The 13,617-nt window shown below is 43.0% G+C and overlaps 1 protein-coding gene across 1 annotated transcript in view; it reads right to left on the reverse strand.

The window, feature by feature from the left end:
- spega (striated muscle enriched protein kinase a) overlaps positions 1-11,834 on the reverse strand; it is a 44,028-nt gene extending 32,194 nt beyond the window's left edge. The window contains exons 1-2 of the mRNA XM_065951790.1: positions 11,684-11,834; positions 9,965-10,501 (exon numbers count right to left, since the gene is read on the reverse strand). Of these exons, the coding sequence (XP_065807862.1) occupies positions 9,965-10,331 (367 nt within the window). The 5' untranslated portion in view covers positions 10,332-10,501; positions 11,684-11,834. The remainder of the gene's footprint in view (positions 1-9,964; positions 10,502-11,683) is intronic.
- Between the last annotated feature and the right edge of the window lie 1,783 nt (positions 11,835-13,617).

Consider the following 13,617-nt stretch of genomic DNA (forward strand, 5'->3'; position numbering starts at 1 on the left):
AGAGAGAGACAAAGAGCACAGAGTGGAGGCGAGAGGTTGGTGGGGAAATTATTCACGAGGGGGAGGCAAAGCGGAGGAGAAGCTGAAAGAGAAAGCGAGATGAAGAAGAACAGATGATATGATAAAGAGGGTGAAATCCCTCACTACACTTCAGAGAGGGGGGGGTAGGGTGATTGAAAAATATCTGTTTAAATTGAAAAAAAAATGCTCCTCAAAATAACGTTCCTCTCACTTTATTCTCTTGATGTATTTGTTCCCCTCTCCAGTGAAAGCAAACAGCCCATAGGCCATCCATTATTTATCTCTATTCCATGTCTGTTAGCTTTAACCAGTGATAGGGTCAAGGTGAGCACCGCCTCAAGCACAGAGGGCGACTCAGACTCCAAGAGCAAACACATCCCACAAAGACAGAGAGACAGCAGTGGCAACCTCATGATCTCAGAATGGAGAAAGAAAAATAGTCAAATAATAAGAAAAATGAATACGCTAGTTGCAGTTGTCACAAGCTAAATGCAGAGATGATTGTTTTACGAGTGATGACGCCGCTCTGAAAAGGCAAGCGCTTACATTTTTTCGACCGAGATACAACTTTAACTAAACTATCACGACCAAAATGTAGGGAATGCATTGAAATAACGGCGCACAAGGTTTACCACAAACAGATTTGGTGATTTCAATCCAGATGTCGATTGCTGCAAGTCTCCTAACTTAAAGAAACTGGAAGCATGCACAGGGATACGTTTGTTCATGCAGTTTACTTATGAAGAAATATTTATAGTATTTGTGTTCTTCCCTTTTGAGTATTACAAAATATCTGTTGATTTCCAATCTTAGTACAACAAGCATCTTTCTCAGCACCTACAAATGAAGCACAACTGCGCTGCCAGACAAAAAAGCAACGGGTCTCCAGCTCTATTTGCACCAATAAATCAGGTAATGTGCATATATCTGGCATAAAATTGGCTCATTTCTATGCAAATAAGGCCAATTGGGTATTGAAGAAAACCATAATAGCAACATGCATTTAGAGTGAAAATCATTGCGCCTGCAGAGTGTTGGCGGTACATGAACTGTGTTGATAATTGCGTCACATCGTTGACACTTTTATGCAGCATTTAAAATGCGCGGTGCCAAAGTTTTGTCAAAGTCGTTATCTACTCCAGACAGGGAAGGTCGGCTCTTCACATGCTAAACGCTCTACAGTGGTTACAAGCTAGTCACTTATTCTGTCTGTATGGCATTACATACTGGGCAATGACTGTACAGTCGTGAAATCTTGAGTTAAAAAAAACAACAACATTGAAAACAGCAATGAGAGAAAGGGAAAGGGAGAAGCTGCAGGCTGTAAAACCAAAACAATGAGCTGAAAGACACTTAAATTATCTGATAAGCGCAGTGACAAGGGTCATTTTTAAGCTCCCGCGAGAGCGCATGCAATTAACACAACCTACTCGAGCGAACAAGACAATAAGCAGTGAGATTGATCTTTTCTGAACGGTTATTTTGGATGCCTGGGGCGCTTTAATTGACACAAACTGACAGGTCCTCACAGGAGTTTTAAAAGATGTTTGCCATTCATAAAAGGAAATTGAAACATTTCAACTCATTGCAATGTAAAGTTTTGCTTCTACTTTACATCATTTGTCTAGTTATAGTCTTAGAAAATAATCAATGGCACAACACGATTATCTTTTCCTATAGGTGTATGAAAATGAAAACAATAGATGATTAGTCGGAGATTATGGAGCACTTTCCTCCACAATGTCTAATTTGTCAAGCAAACGTGACATCAAAAAAAAATGATGGTCTCCCACCATCTCTCCACCTCCCCCTCTGTGGAGAACACACACTCTGACGCACGTTAATTGTCCTTTCAGACACATCTGTGCTCCCCTCAGCACCTCCATCAAAATGAATCAGAAAATAATTACAGGCAGCCGTCTCTCTCTCCAGCAAACCACCCAGAATGGGTCTTACATTTCAGCACAGCTTTCCCCACTCTCGGCTGCCGACTCACATCGCTGAACAATGTGCTTTTTCAGCGTCGTTAAGTCAAGCATGTTAATGTTTATGGCCTTGTAAACACAGAATCAATATGTGCGATTTACTCCTGCCATGAATCAGGGGTTTTCTGTCCTCTTCGCTCATTTATTCGATCACAAAGCTACAAGTGCTGTTTGCTTTTAATCAGACGAGAAGTAAACTTCACAAACACCCTTTCCCATTTGGGAAATGTTGATCTGCTGCTTTGCATTGTTTTTGTTTTCTTTCTTTTTTTACAAACCTCCCTCTCTTCTCCCTCGCCCGCCTCGCACTCCTCCTCCATCCATCACCAGTGAGAGGCACTCGGTGCGGCAGAGAGTGCAGCGATCAATACCAATGCTTTATGCGTGATACGGGATACACCCCCAAGTAACAGTACAAAACGCCCCCCCCCCCCCCCCCTGGATCAATAAGCTCATCATAACACAAGATTCCAGGACCATCATCCAGGTCCATTTCATGCTGCTTGGAAATATCTCTCATGAGGCTGTTGTTTTTTTATACGCTCGCTAGGAGCCAAAAGGACACGGCCTTATATCAGCCATTAAAGTGAGCTGATTAGATTTTCTTTGTGCATGGCATTTGTCTTCCTTTGAATCTGCTTTTATTTGACATTTGGGGCCCTATTGTCCTCTTACTGTAAAGACACTCTGTTTAATCAGGAGTGGACTTTGGAAACACACATGGGGGAGGAGGGGGGGGGGATCTACTGTAAGACACAGAATGAGTGTTTAAAGAGAGTTTGGACAGGTGCAGCTTGAAGCATGCTACGGTTTAATTAGCTTAAAAACAACAAGAGAAGAAGCAGACTTCTTGGAAACCCATCGATTTTGTGACAGACGCTTCTTTCCGTGGAGCAGCCCTGATGGATGCCTTTCCAGGCGTACGGCTTTATCAGCAGCGAGTCGGGCATAATCTCCACCACTACGGAGTACAGATTCAGCTGCTGTTACATCACACTGTGATCACACTGTATCTGCTTCTCAGAGCAGAACAAGTCTTGTCATATCAAACCAGAGCCTTCTTATCATGTAGGTGTACTTCACACTCAAAGCTGGTCTTCTGTAACAATACTGCCCTTCAAAACTGAACTGTAATACTCATGTGCAGGCAAGAGTTATGTATCAACGTACCCAGTACAAAGTAGTTGCCAAACAACATTTTAAGCTATGTTGCACCAGTTTCTTAGGAGAAAAATACCACTGCACCATAAGCTCTACATCATCTAGGTTATACGACCAATAAAATCTATTTTTTAACCAAACATCTTGGTTCTAATTATCATCGGGTCACAGATTTTCCCGCACTCAGGTGCTGTCTTTGATCAGTGCCGGCATTGTCATTGATCTGCTTTGGACGTCAGAGTTCAAATGAAAAGCAAAGAGAAAAAAGGGTGACGAAAAACTGCATGGAAATGTTTGCTGCACGTTGGGAGTCTCATTTGGCCGCCTTCCATCTGAAAAGAATAAAAACCCAGGCCCAGACTTCACCACCCTTCTGAGATAAATGTGACTTGCTGGTATGTCGATTCCGTTCGCAGGGTGAGCTGGTTTGGAAATCCCAAGTAACAGTGGCCAATGTTGACAGTCACACTGCAACCCGATCCTACCACCTAATCCTGAGCGAATCGCTGAGGGTTCCTGTGAATGACCGTGTACCAGCGAGGATGGAACACAAACACAGACTTTTGCCAGACCAAACAGCAGGGAAGCAGCACCGGGTTGACCCTCATATATTGCCTCAGCTGCCTCGCGAGAACAGACAACCTAATGAATTGTATGGTGTGGTTAATCCACTTGAACGTAACACGTAGAGAATGTGAAATCATCAAGCGGCTGTAGGTTATCTCTGCGCAAGAATGCCGATGTAAGCGGGCTCCCCAATCGAAACAAGAGGGCTGGGTCGATGAGAATCTGTTAGAGGAGGCACGCCATGCCACTTATGGTCCATAAAAGACACTTTTTCTGCAAAAAAAAAAAACAGGTTGATTTACTGGTTTCAGGGTAGCCTTTGCTAGTAACTATAGGCCAATGATGGTATTATCATTTGTCAGTACTTTAAATTGTGATTTAAATTTTAAAGAAAAGGGGAGAAAATGTGCGTTTACTGTCGACCAATTCCATATATGCGCTATTACAAACGACATGACTGTACTTTAAAGCAAAGCCTGCAGTCAAAAGCATTATCCACGGGTATAGCAGGGGGCTTAGAACAGGGCAAAGCCTACAGGAGACACAGTGAATCCAATTAAGCAGCCACAATGGACGCCTAATGAGAATCGCCTTGTTTTCATTTCCGTTACAGCTGCTCCACTCTGTTGACCCTGCATTTAATAATTCCCTGCAACACTGTCATCCTTCTCTCGCTTTGAGAATTCTCAACAAACCAGTGTGTTGCTTTCAAAAGGACTGATAGCAGCTCCCACTCACCTCTCTGCTTCTTGCTTCTCGGCCCACTCACGCCTTCCCTGACACCCCTCAAAGCTCTGCGAGCATCGAGCAGCTCCTTCCGATACATCTCGCCTTTTGCAAACCTAACAGATTGCCACTTCTTCTTTCGCACAGAAATTCAAGTCCTTCCCATGGAGAGAACCCACTAAAAACAAGGCGACTCCAGCAGGCCTTCTCCTTCCATTTCCACCTTTTAAGATGAATACTTTAAAACGGCGCCCTCCGCAGCATACAAATATTGAACGGGTCAAGCAAAAGATGGTCACTCGAAGAAGTCCGCTGGACCGTCAAACTTTTTCTCAACCCATGTCTGTCTTTCTGTCCCTCTCAATGTCTCCCCCCGATCCTCCCTGTCAACTTCTGCACTCTATTTCCAGACCTGCGTCGTACAACCCCTTCAGTTGGTACTGTACTTTCCCTCTGCACCCCCTCTTTCACAGAGCCTGCCCCCCCCCCCCAGTTATAGCAGGAGATTAAACACATGCTGCACAACAACCTTTGCTGTCCTCTGCGGGTCACTCTGCTCTGGGGCTACAGGGAGTTTTGAAACTCAAGAACGAGGCAGACATGTTGTAATACAGAATTAATGATATGCTACGACTGGACATACATTATGGAACAATGAGACAGCTACAGGGACGCCAGTAGGAGCGAGGTGGGTCTATTTCAGACAGACAGACAGTGCTCATAAACCTTGGGAGCTGGAGGTGAAAAGAACGCTGTACAGCCTTGGATGAGATAAATACAGAGCTGAAGATGGTGTGAATAATGGACATGAAAACAAGGCTGCACATGGATGCTCTGGGTGTTTGAGATTCATCGTTACCTAAATGCGAACGTGATTATACATCAATGTGGGCCAAGATTGTTTCATGAATATCAAATGCTGACCGCAGCCTGGATGTGCTCTGCTTCTTTCACACCTTCTGCAGTTCATGCAGAGCTCCATGCTGCTATCAAAAAGACATCCGTACAAATTCATTTCATACTATAACAGCTGTATCAGAAGGCAATGTGGGGCCCTGGTGGCTTCCCATTTCATTCATTTAGGTATAAAGGCAAAATCAGCTTGAGAGCGGGCTGTCTGTAATGTTCAGTTTTACATTCTTTATAGTGTATACTTGAAGTTGAAAAAAGGTTGATTTCTTCGCTTTTTCAGGAGTTTTCAGACAATGTATTTTGTAGTATTCTTTTTGGCTCTGGAGGGAGGCTTGAACCTGCATTACATTCTAAAAAAAACAAGAGCATAAGAATGACATACAGGGTACTGAACATGCGCTGTAGATCACAATAAGTCAACGTGTGTTTTGCTTGTTTTTCCCGTTCTGGGGAGAAAAAGTCGCTACTGTGGCTTTGCATTCGAGTTAAATCTATGCTGCTAAATTGTCTTGTAAGTCCTCCAACTTTGACAAAGTTGACAAAGTCAAGTTGACTGTGCCGCTTGAAGAGCTTCCATAGACAGAGAAGACAGTTTGCTGTGACCCAGAAACCTAAATCTACAAAATCACACTGTTTGTGTTACAGATTGGATCTGTGCCGACATGAAAACAATCTCCTGCAGTGCTGCGCCTTTAAAATGCACACTGCTCTTTTTGGATCCACACAAAAATCTGGCTCGAGACTCAAGTGAAAACCTGCGAGCCATAACAAAAGACACCGCTTGTTCTAGCGTAGCACTAATTGTGCAGATTTGGCGGCGTAAATCTCTCCGTTCCGTCACCCATTTACATTACTACCTCATCCCTTCTTCCCTCCCTCCCTCCCAACCGCTTCTCCCGTCATCACTCCTGTCAACCAATCCCATTTGGATTCTCTGCGTACTTCTCTTATCTCCTCCTCCAGGTGCTGTCTGTGGTTTAAAATGGGCTTCGGTGACGCAAAACCACCGTCCGTTCCCCTACGCTGAGTCTCCTCCTCCCTCCAAACCCACAGTCTCCACAAAGTTCACCTTCTCCAACACTTGACCTCTTTCTCTCATCCCTCCTTCCTTAGCCTTCTAAACTTTCTGCACATCGTCACATTTTAGACATACACACAATATGAAATGATTTGTGTTTTTGTCCTCTTTAGGCTTGTTAGACGTTAAGTAAAATCATCACGGGATACATGTATCTATGGGTGTCTGAAAATACTACAACAGAAATATATTTTGGACTTCTCTGTGTTCCCTTCAGTTGTGTTAAAAACCCTCAGATTTATCTTTCGGGTCTTTCTTGGGTCCACATCCCCAGGTTGGAAACCGTCCTTTTGCAGGTGCAACAAAGACATTTCAAAATGTTATTTCATGACTAACAGCAAGTGAAGTCGGGCTTTCATTGCTCCTGCGTCACCACACAACAATCATCTGTTATAAAAGCAGCTTAAAATACCACAGGTGAGCGATGTGCCGCTTTGTCAGAGCCTCCATCAAACTGCTTCTCCGGCCTTTTATATCCTGACAGTGTGTTAATCAAAGCCATACGCCACAGTGTGACGTCAGTAAAGCGGTCTAGACTTGTGACACAGCTGCTTTCTGGTTGGTCTCGACTGTCGAGGTGAACTCTTAAAGTGGCAGACCTGGGTGTCAGTCTGACTCACAGAGTGATGCTCAAAAGCAGCCAGAAAAAGCCATTAAAACCAACCCCGCACACGTGAGAGAACACACACACTGACACGCACCAACACAAACACACATTCACAAAGACCGCCCGCCCGCCCTGCTCGCCCCGCTCGCCCCCCTCCCCACGACTCTTTCATCACGCTGACTGTGATTGAGTGTGACAGCGCCGCGTCTTGACCGCCGTGATGCTATAATTATCTGTGATGTCTGCCGGTGCAATCGGAGAAGGGGGCCAGTGGCATCCACACATCAGTAGAGCACGAGCCCTCTGGCCTGCACGACACATACCACGCCATAAATAACCACAGGGAGAGCGGGAGAGAGAGAGAGAGAGAGAGAGAGAGAGCGAGAGAGAGGAGCACTGAAAATGGAAAGAAACCAGGACATATTGGTTAAAACACACATGTTATGTTGCTGTGGTTCACCTGTCTGTTATTGACTGAAACTGTTATATAAATACAGACAACTACACATGACTATGTGACTAGTTGCCTCTGAAAAATCTCTTTTTAATACCTCTACCATTTAATGTAGCATTATCAATGGAGCATTATAAGGTTAGTGTTGTGTAAGCCCTTGGATGTTCTTGCATTTAGGTCAAGTCTGAGGCAGCCAAGTCTCCAAGCAGTAAAATCCAAGTCAACTCTCAGCTCTTCATTTGTGTGACTCAACTGAGTCTGACAATTGGACTGACACAAGTCCAAATATCCAGTCTGCAGCTCAAGACTTGGAGAGACAGAAAGGACAAACAAAAGACAAAGGCAAACATGTCGAGTTTGTTTTGGTAACAATACATGTGACTACTGGCGAGTATGCTGGTCAACGCACTGATCCAATTCCTTTATTTATTATAAGTAACTATGCGTAATATTGCCGGGAGGGGAGACACATCTGAATCGCAACTTGGATCAAACTGGAAAAAAAAAAAAAGCAGATAAACCCAAAAGAAGAGGAAAGGAAAGAAAGTTGGCTGAAAGTGCGATTAGGGGGAAACAGAGTTCAGAAAGAGGAGATTGGGTTGAAAGTTTGGAGATCCAATCCAGGCGAGTGAGACAGAAGGGTGCTGAGTGATACGCCAGCTGGACCGTGGCTGCCAGCTCATAGTGTGAGAGCTGGTGACATGTGAGCTCAACCGTCGACTTTCTCCACAGAGCCAGGCAACCGTCAGATCTAACCGGCAGTGATCTCACTGGAGATTGTTTTCTAAATTCTACTAGTGGGACTCTGTCAATCAAACGGGTGATGCAAACTGGACGGACGTATTTATAACTCCAGTTGTGATGCTTAATATCCTGCAAAATAAAGTTAAGGGCGGTGGTTTTAGTCGGCTCAAATCAATTCTGCGATTAGGTTCTTAACAATGCAGAAAATGACCACTCAATACAATCTGAGGTTGGGAAACATTCGACTAAAGACTAACACAGAGTGAGAGCGAAAGAGAGAGAGTGAGAGAGAGAGAGAGAGAATGTTTAAATTACTGTACCGAAACATTGCCTGACTGTTTCTGCAATTTAGGAAGTGTGCAAGAGTTTGCCTGATTCTTCGGTGATTCAAAACAAGAAATTTTCCACTATTGGGTGCCTAGGACTTGTAACTTTGTTGCCGTGGTAACGCAACAGGTTCCACATTATCTTACAGTTCGTTACAGAGAGAAGCGTTGAGCTGAAAAAAGACACAGAAGCTTCCAGGCAACTTGTTTTTTTTTTTTCCTCATCTCTGCAACGTGCAGGTGACAAGAAAACCTGAGATATGAAGGATGATCCATTTAGATCCATCAAGTCTCTCTGAGCAAGACGCGAAAGCATACCCAGACATGTGAGCAATGGAGGTCCAAGCAGCCCTGCAGGGATGCAGGGATGCAGAGAGAGGCTTACTTTAGAGGCACTAAGAGTTGCATTTCTACTTTACACAGAGAAGTGAGACATGACGATCATTTTGAAGGAAGGACCGCTAGGACTGCTCTGACTGAAGCCTTTCAAAAAGAAGGATTGAAGTCCTGCATGCTTTGCTGTGTGACTTCACGTCGGCAGTACAGCCACCCGGAGAGAAACAGTACCACAAGGAATTTCAATGTTGCAGAGCTGCAATTCCAAAATAGCAAGTATTCAAAGCTTGTGCTTGCGCCAGAGCCAAAACCTCACAGCTGACATCTATTTGCAGTTTTTCAGCTTTTATAAATAATGTGGACAACCTTATTATTGTGTCATCCTGCTGTTTGCATGAAGTTACAATATACAGAAGCAGCTGGTGCCGAGTGATCCACCATAACAACCGCAGTTGTAGACTCTCTAATGATTTGTTTAGTCTTGCGGGTCACTTTTACCAGGCTCATTTCAGTTGTATGTATTCAATTAAAAGATAAATATTCTTGGTGTGAGATTGTGAGAGTGTTTTAACCAGTTGGCCTGACTTCGCTCCGCCACAACAAAGAACACAAAAGTTTAGCTGTGCAGCTCTACAAAGCTTAGACTCTATTTACATTCAGGAGCTAATTGAAGGGGGCGCTCTGCAGACGTGGACGGCAGGGTTGCTGTCTGATGATCAAAAACACAGGGTTGGATTTGCATCGTTTCGTCTGGGGTGCCCTCTCCCTGAACTGGGATAATGTTCTGAAGGATCCATATTAACTAGAGAAGACAAAGTGTTGAGACTGGCAATCAGCTCAACAGACCTGAAGCGTCTCCTTTTTCGCAAAACACATACAGGTCTTCTGCTGTTTGTCATAATGAAGCTGTTGTTTTTATTTAAGGACCCTCTTAGGTGCTGTAAAAACTAATACTGAGCATTCACCTGTCTTTAAGAAAAAGCTTAATATTAAATCTAATGACTCAGACCTTAGTGTTGAAGAAGGAGCACGGTGTGTGTGATTTACCTTCACCGAGGTCCATAATGGCCAACACAGCACTGCAGCTGGCCTCTCCCAGCTCATTGGTCGCCACGCAGGCGTACAAGCCAGCGTCGCTCGTGCGGCAGTCCCGTATCCACAGCCCACCACAGTCCTGGTTTTCCGACGGAGGAAGGAGCTCATCGTTGCGGAACCACGTCAGCGAAGGTTTTGGAAATCCCGACACAGACACCCTCAGTCTGATATCACATCCTGTCCCCACGGCTGCTTTTCGGAGCTTACGGGTGAAAGCTGGCGGCGCGGGGTCTTGCGTGGCAACCCCGGCGTCCAGGTCCTGAGTGACTCTGGGCCTCTTGGAGGTAGAGTGGGGACTGGATCCAGGGCTGTCTGACATGTTTGATTTCTTTTCGGGGCTTCTTCGAGGACTGTCCCTTCTTGCTAATTGGTTTTGGTATGAAGATGAGCTGCGGTTACTGAAGGCCTCCTCTGGAAGACTCCATCGGTTCAGCTATCTCCGGGCTCACAGGGAGGGCAGAGGATGCGTGACCTCGGCTGTTGCTATGGCTACCGTAATGAAAAAGAGTGCATCAATCAGGATAACATCAAAGTTATATCTGGGAAATTTTATAGCTTAACTTTTTGCAAGGGAATGTGCTCATCAGAAGACATGATTGGTTTCTATTTTTGTTCAAATAGTGTAAAACTGCCCATGTTGAATATTCACGACAGGTAAAAATGACGTGTATTTATAGGAAAAATACATTCCTTTCCTCAACACTAGCAGCATTGCGTTATGATTTTAAGTACAAAAACTTCAACATCAAGATATGTCATTTTAAACTTTACAAATTGGCCTGTAAAAAAAAAAGCTGCATGAAGTTTTCCGTCGAATATAAGGAGCTTCGTCATCTCTGAGAAAAGGACTCAAGTGACATCATTTTTAACAACGCACGAGTTACACATTTTTACACAAGGTTTTGAATTAAGAAATAGGATGCTGCACGCAAACTAAGGAAGCTCTCAAATTGCATTGTGGGAAGTGTAGGATTCTGGTTTTGAAGGGTCCAGTTTGACTCAAAGAAAAAGCAAAGTGCTCTCTTATTTTTCTCTCTCTGTTAAGTATCCTAAAACTTAAGGAAACTACTAAAATGTACTCTTTTTGAGAGATGTATCAAAACGTAATGTTCAATAAGGGCCTTGTCTGTAATCCGGATGGGAGAAACAAACAGAAATCATGACAAGCAGAAAGAGGAAGCCGTCTAATAATGGTGGCCAGAAAAGTGACAAAGAAGCATTCTGACACTTCAACCATCTACACTCCTGTGCTGTGTGGTTTCACATTCAAAAAGAAAAGCCGGCTTCAATACTGTAATGTTATACTGAAAGATAAAAGTCTGAATTAAAAAAAGGTTAGTAGTATGTCCCTACACAAGGAGTTGACACTGGAGGCCGGGATCAGGCTCCAATCTCTTCAGACAATTCCCTCACGCCCGTTTTTGTAATCTCATGCCAGGAGTTCTTCATTATGGTGAAAAACAGACACTGCTGGTTTGTTGCTGTCTAACTTGGCGTGAGCACGTCTTCATTTTTGGACTCCCTGCAAATTCATTAAAATCCAAAATGGATCAAAGAATACACCAGCATTTAGTTACGCGTCATCTGCTAATTAACTTTTCCACTAATATGCTGATCTAAAGAGTTTCCAAAAATAGACTTTGCTCGATAACAGAGAGGAATCCAGCTTACCTCACTTTTGCCACCACAGCCGAAAAAGAATCCCTTTGGACATCCCTGCAAAGTCCGAGTGAAGGTAACAGGATCCATTGGGCAAAATGTGTCATCTCAAATCATTTGTGTCTCTCTGTGTCCTTTAGCGAGCACGGCCTGGAGGTGTAAGTCCAGACGAGATCATGTAGCATTAGCAGCCACGGCCATGGTCCCTTTTCAACACATTGAACCCTGCTGAAGAATGGTGAGAGAGAGAGAGAGAGAGAGAGAGAGATCCTTTATCCAAATGTCAAACCAATCTGGCCTTCTACTTCTGGCTCTTTTAGGTAACTACATTTGTGTGCATTTAAAGAAACACACGTTTTTACCTCTTTGAGCTCGTTCGGGCTCAAAGCAGCTCATGTTATCTGTCTCCTTCTCTCTCCCATCTCACTGCTTCACCCCCAACTCCCTCAGGTTGGACACGACAGCTGCACCACCACTGATAGGTCACATTTCTTTGGCTGCCATGTATGACCTGCACGCACACACTCATACACACACACACACACACACACAGGCACACGCAAGCTCCCACACTCCAAGCCCTTTAGATAGTGTTATCAACCCAAATGTGTGTGAGACAAGCAGAGACAGCGTGCGTGTGACAGTTGGAGCCGCTATAAAAAGAAAGTCTAAGAATAAAAGTTGGGGCTCAGTGATTCATGCAACTGTACAGCAGTGATCCAGCAATACAATGCAATTCAAGTCAGTGTGATGACTGCAACACACACAACAATTTGTTGATGTTCAGCAAACGGAAGCATTTAAGAAGTTCTTTCAAAACATTTTCATGAAGAGTGAATGAAAAAACAATCTTGTGCATTCTCGTTTGCTTTGCACACTTTTATATATCTTGTCTTTCATTTCCTGTCAACGTGTCGGCATATATTAAGTTTAATCTTTGTTCAGGTTTTTTTTTTTTTTCTCCATGATGTTCACTTTCAAAAGCGAGGCAAGATAATGAGAAAATCTTAAGTATCATGGGTCTCATTCACAGCAAAAAAAAAGACGACTTTGAAAAACTTGAATACATCTCTTTTAAATTGTGATTTGTCCCCTTCAAAAATCATGACCTGAAAGAAGCCCAAAATATACACTGATGACATAACATCATCTCTTTTTCTTCCCTTTTTTAAAGTGGAGGTTGCAAAACCGTTTTAAGATGTTATAAAAGAAAGTTCAATGGCATCCCCTCATAGCGTTTTTGCTTATTTTCTCCTGAAAAATATTACAGCCTACATGTTTGTATACTTTTTATTTATATGAAATGATTCTCCCCACATGACCTGTTTGTTATTTGATACACTTTATCACTTACAACCATTTCATTTTGCAGTGTCCAAAAACATATAAATGTGAAAGATTCACACTTTGCTGTAGTATTTTATCGCCCTCTTGTGGACAATAACGCAATTGTCACATTCACATTAAAAACAACACAACATAGCCTACATAATTCAGCTCTGTTTTTTTTTTGTAAATAAACCAAAGCTAAGAGGGGGCTAACAGTTTAATAACACAAATGCTAAGAAAGGCTCTGTTTAGGCTAAATAAAGCCTATAAATGAGTTTGATCAAATGAAACTGTCACAAACACCAAAATATTATGTATTATATATCAAATATATGTTACCTCGCAACCAGAGCCCTTGTGAAAGTTTTTCAGATTAGTAAAGGTTTTTGTACTTCAACAAATAGTTTTTTTTTTTGTTTTTTTTTTAATCTTTATATCACAAACAATAAACAAGAAGTAATGGAAGTGATTTCTACCTGCTTTTGGTCCCGTTGCAGTCGCTGTCGACACTGTAATAATAAATGACATGTTTGTAAAACCTAATATGAAAAAGGTCGAAAGTAAAAATTCAGCTTTAATATAAATAATTTAGCATACAATGATGTAATCTTAAATAT

This window comes from Labrus bergylta, chromosome 24 (genome assembly GCF_963930695.1).
Source record: "Labrus bergylta chromosome 24, fLabBer1.1, whole genome shotgun sequence".
In the NCBI taxonomy this organism is placed as follows: Eukaryota; Metazoa; Chordata; class Actinopteri; order Labriformes; family Labridae; genus Labrus; species Labrus bergylta.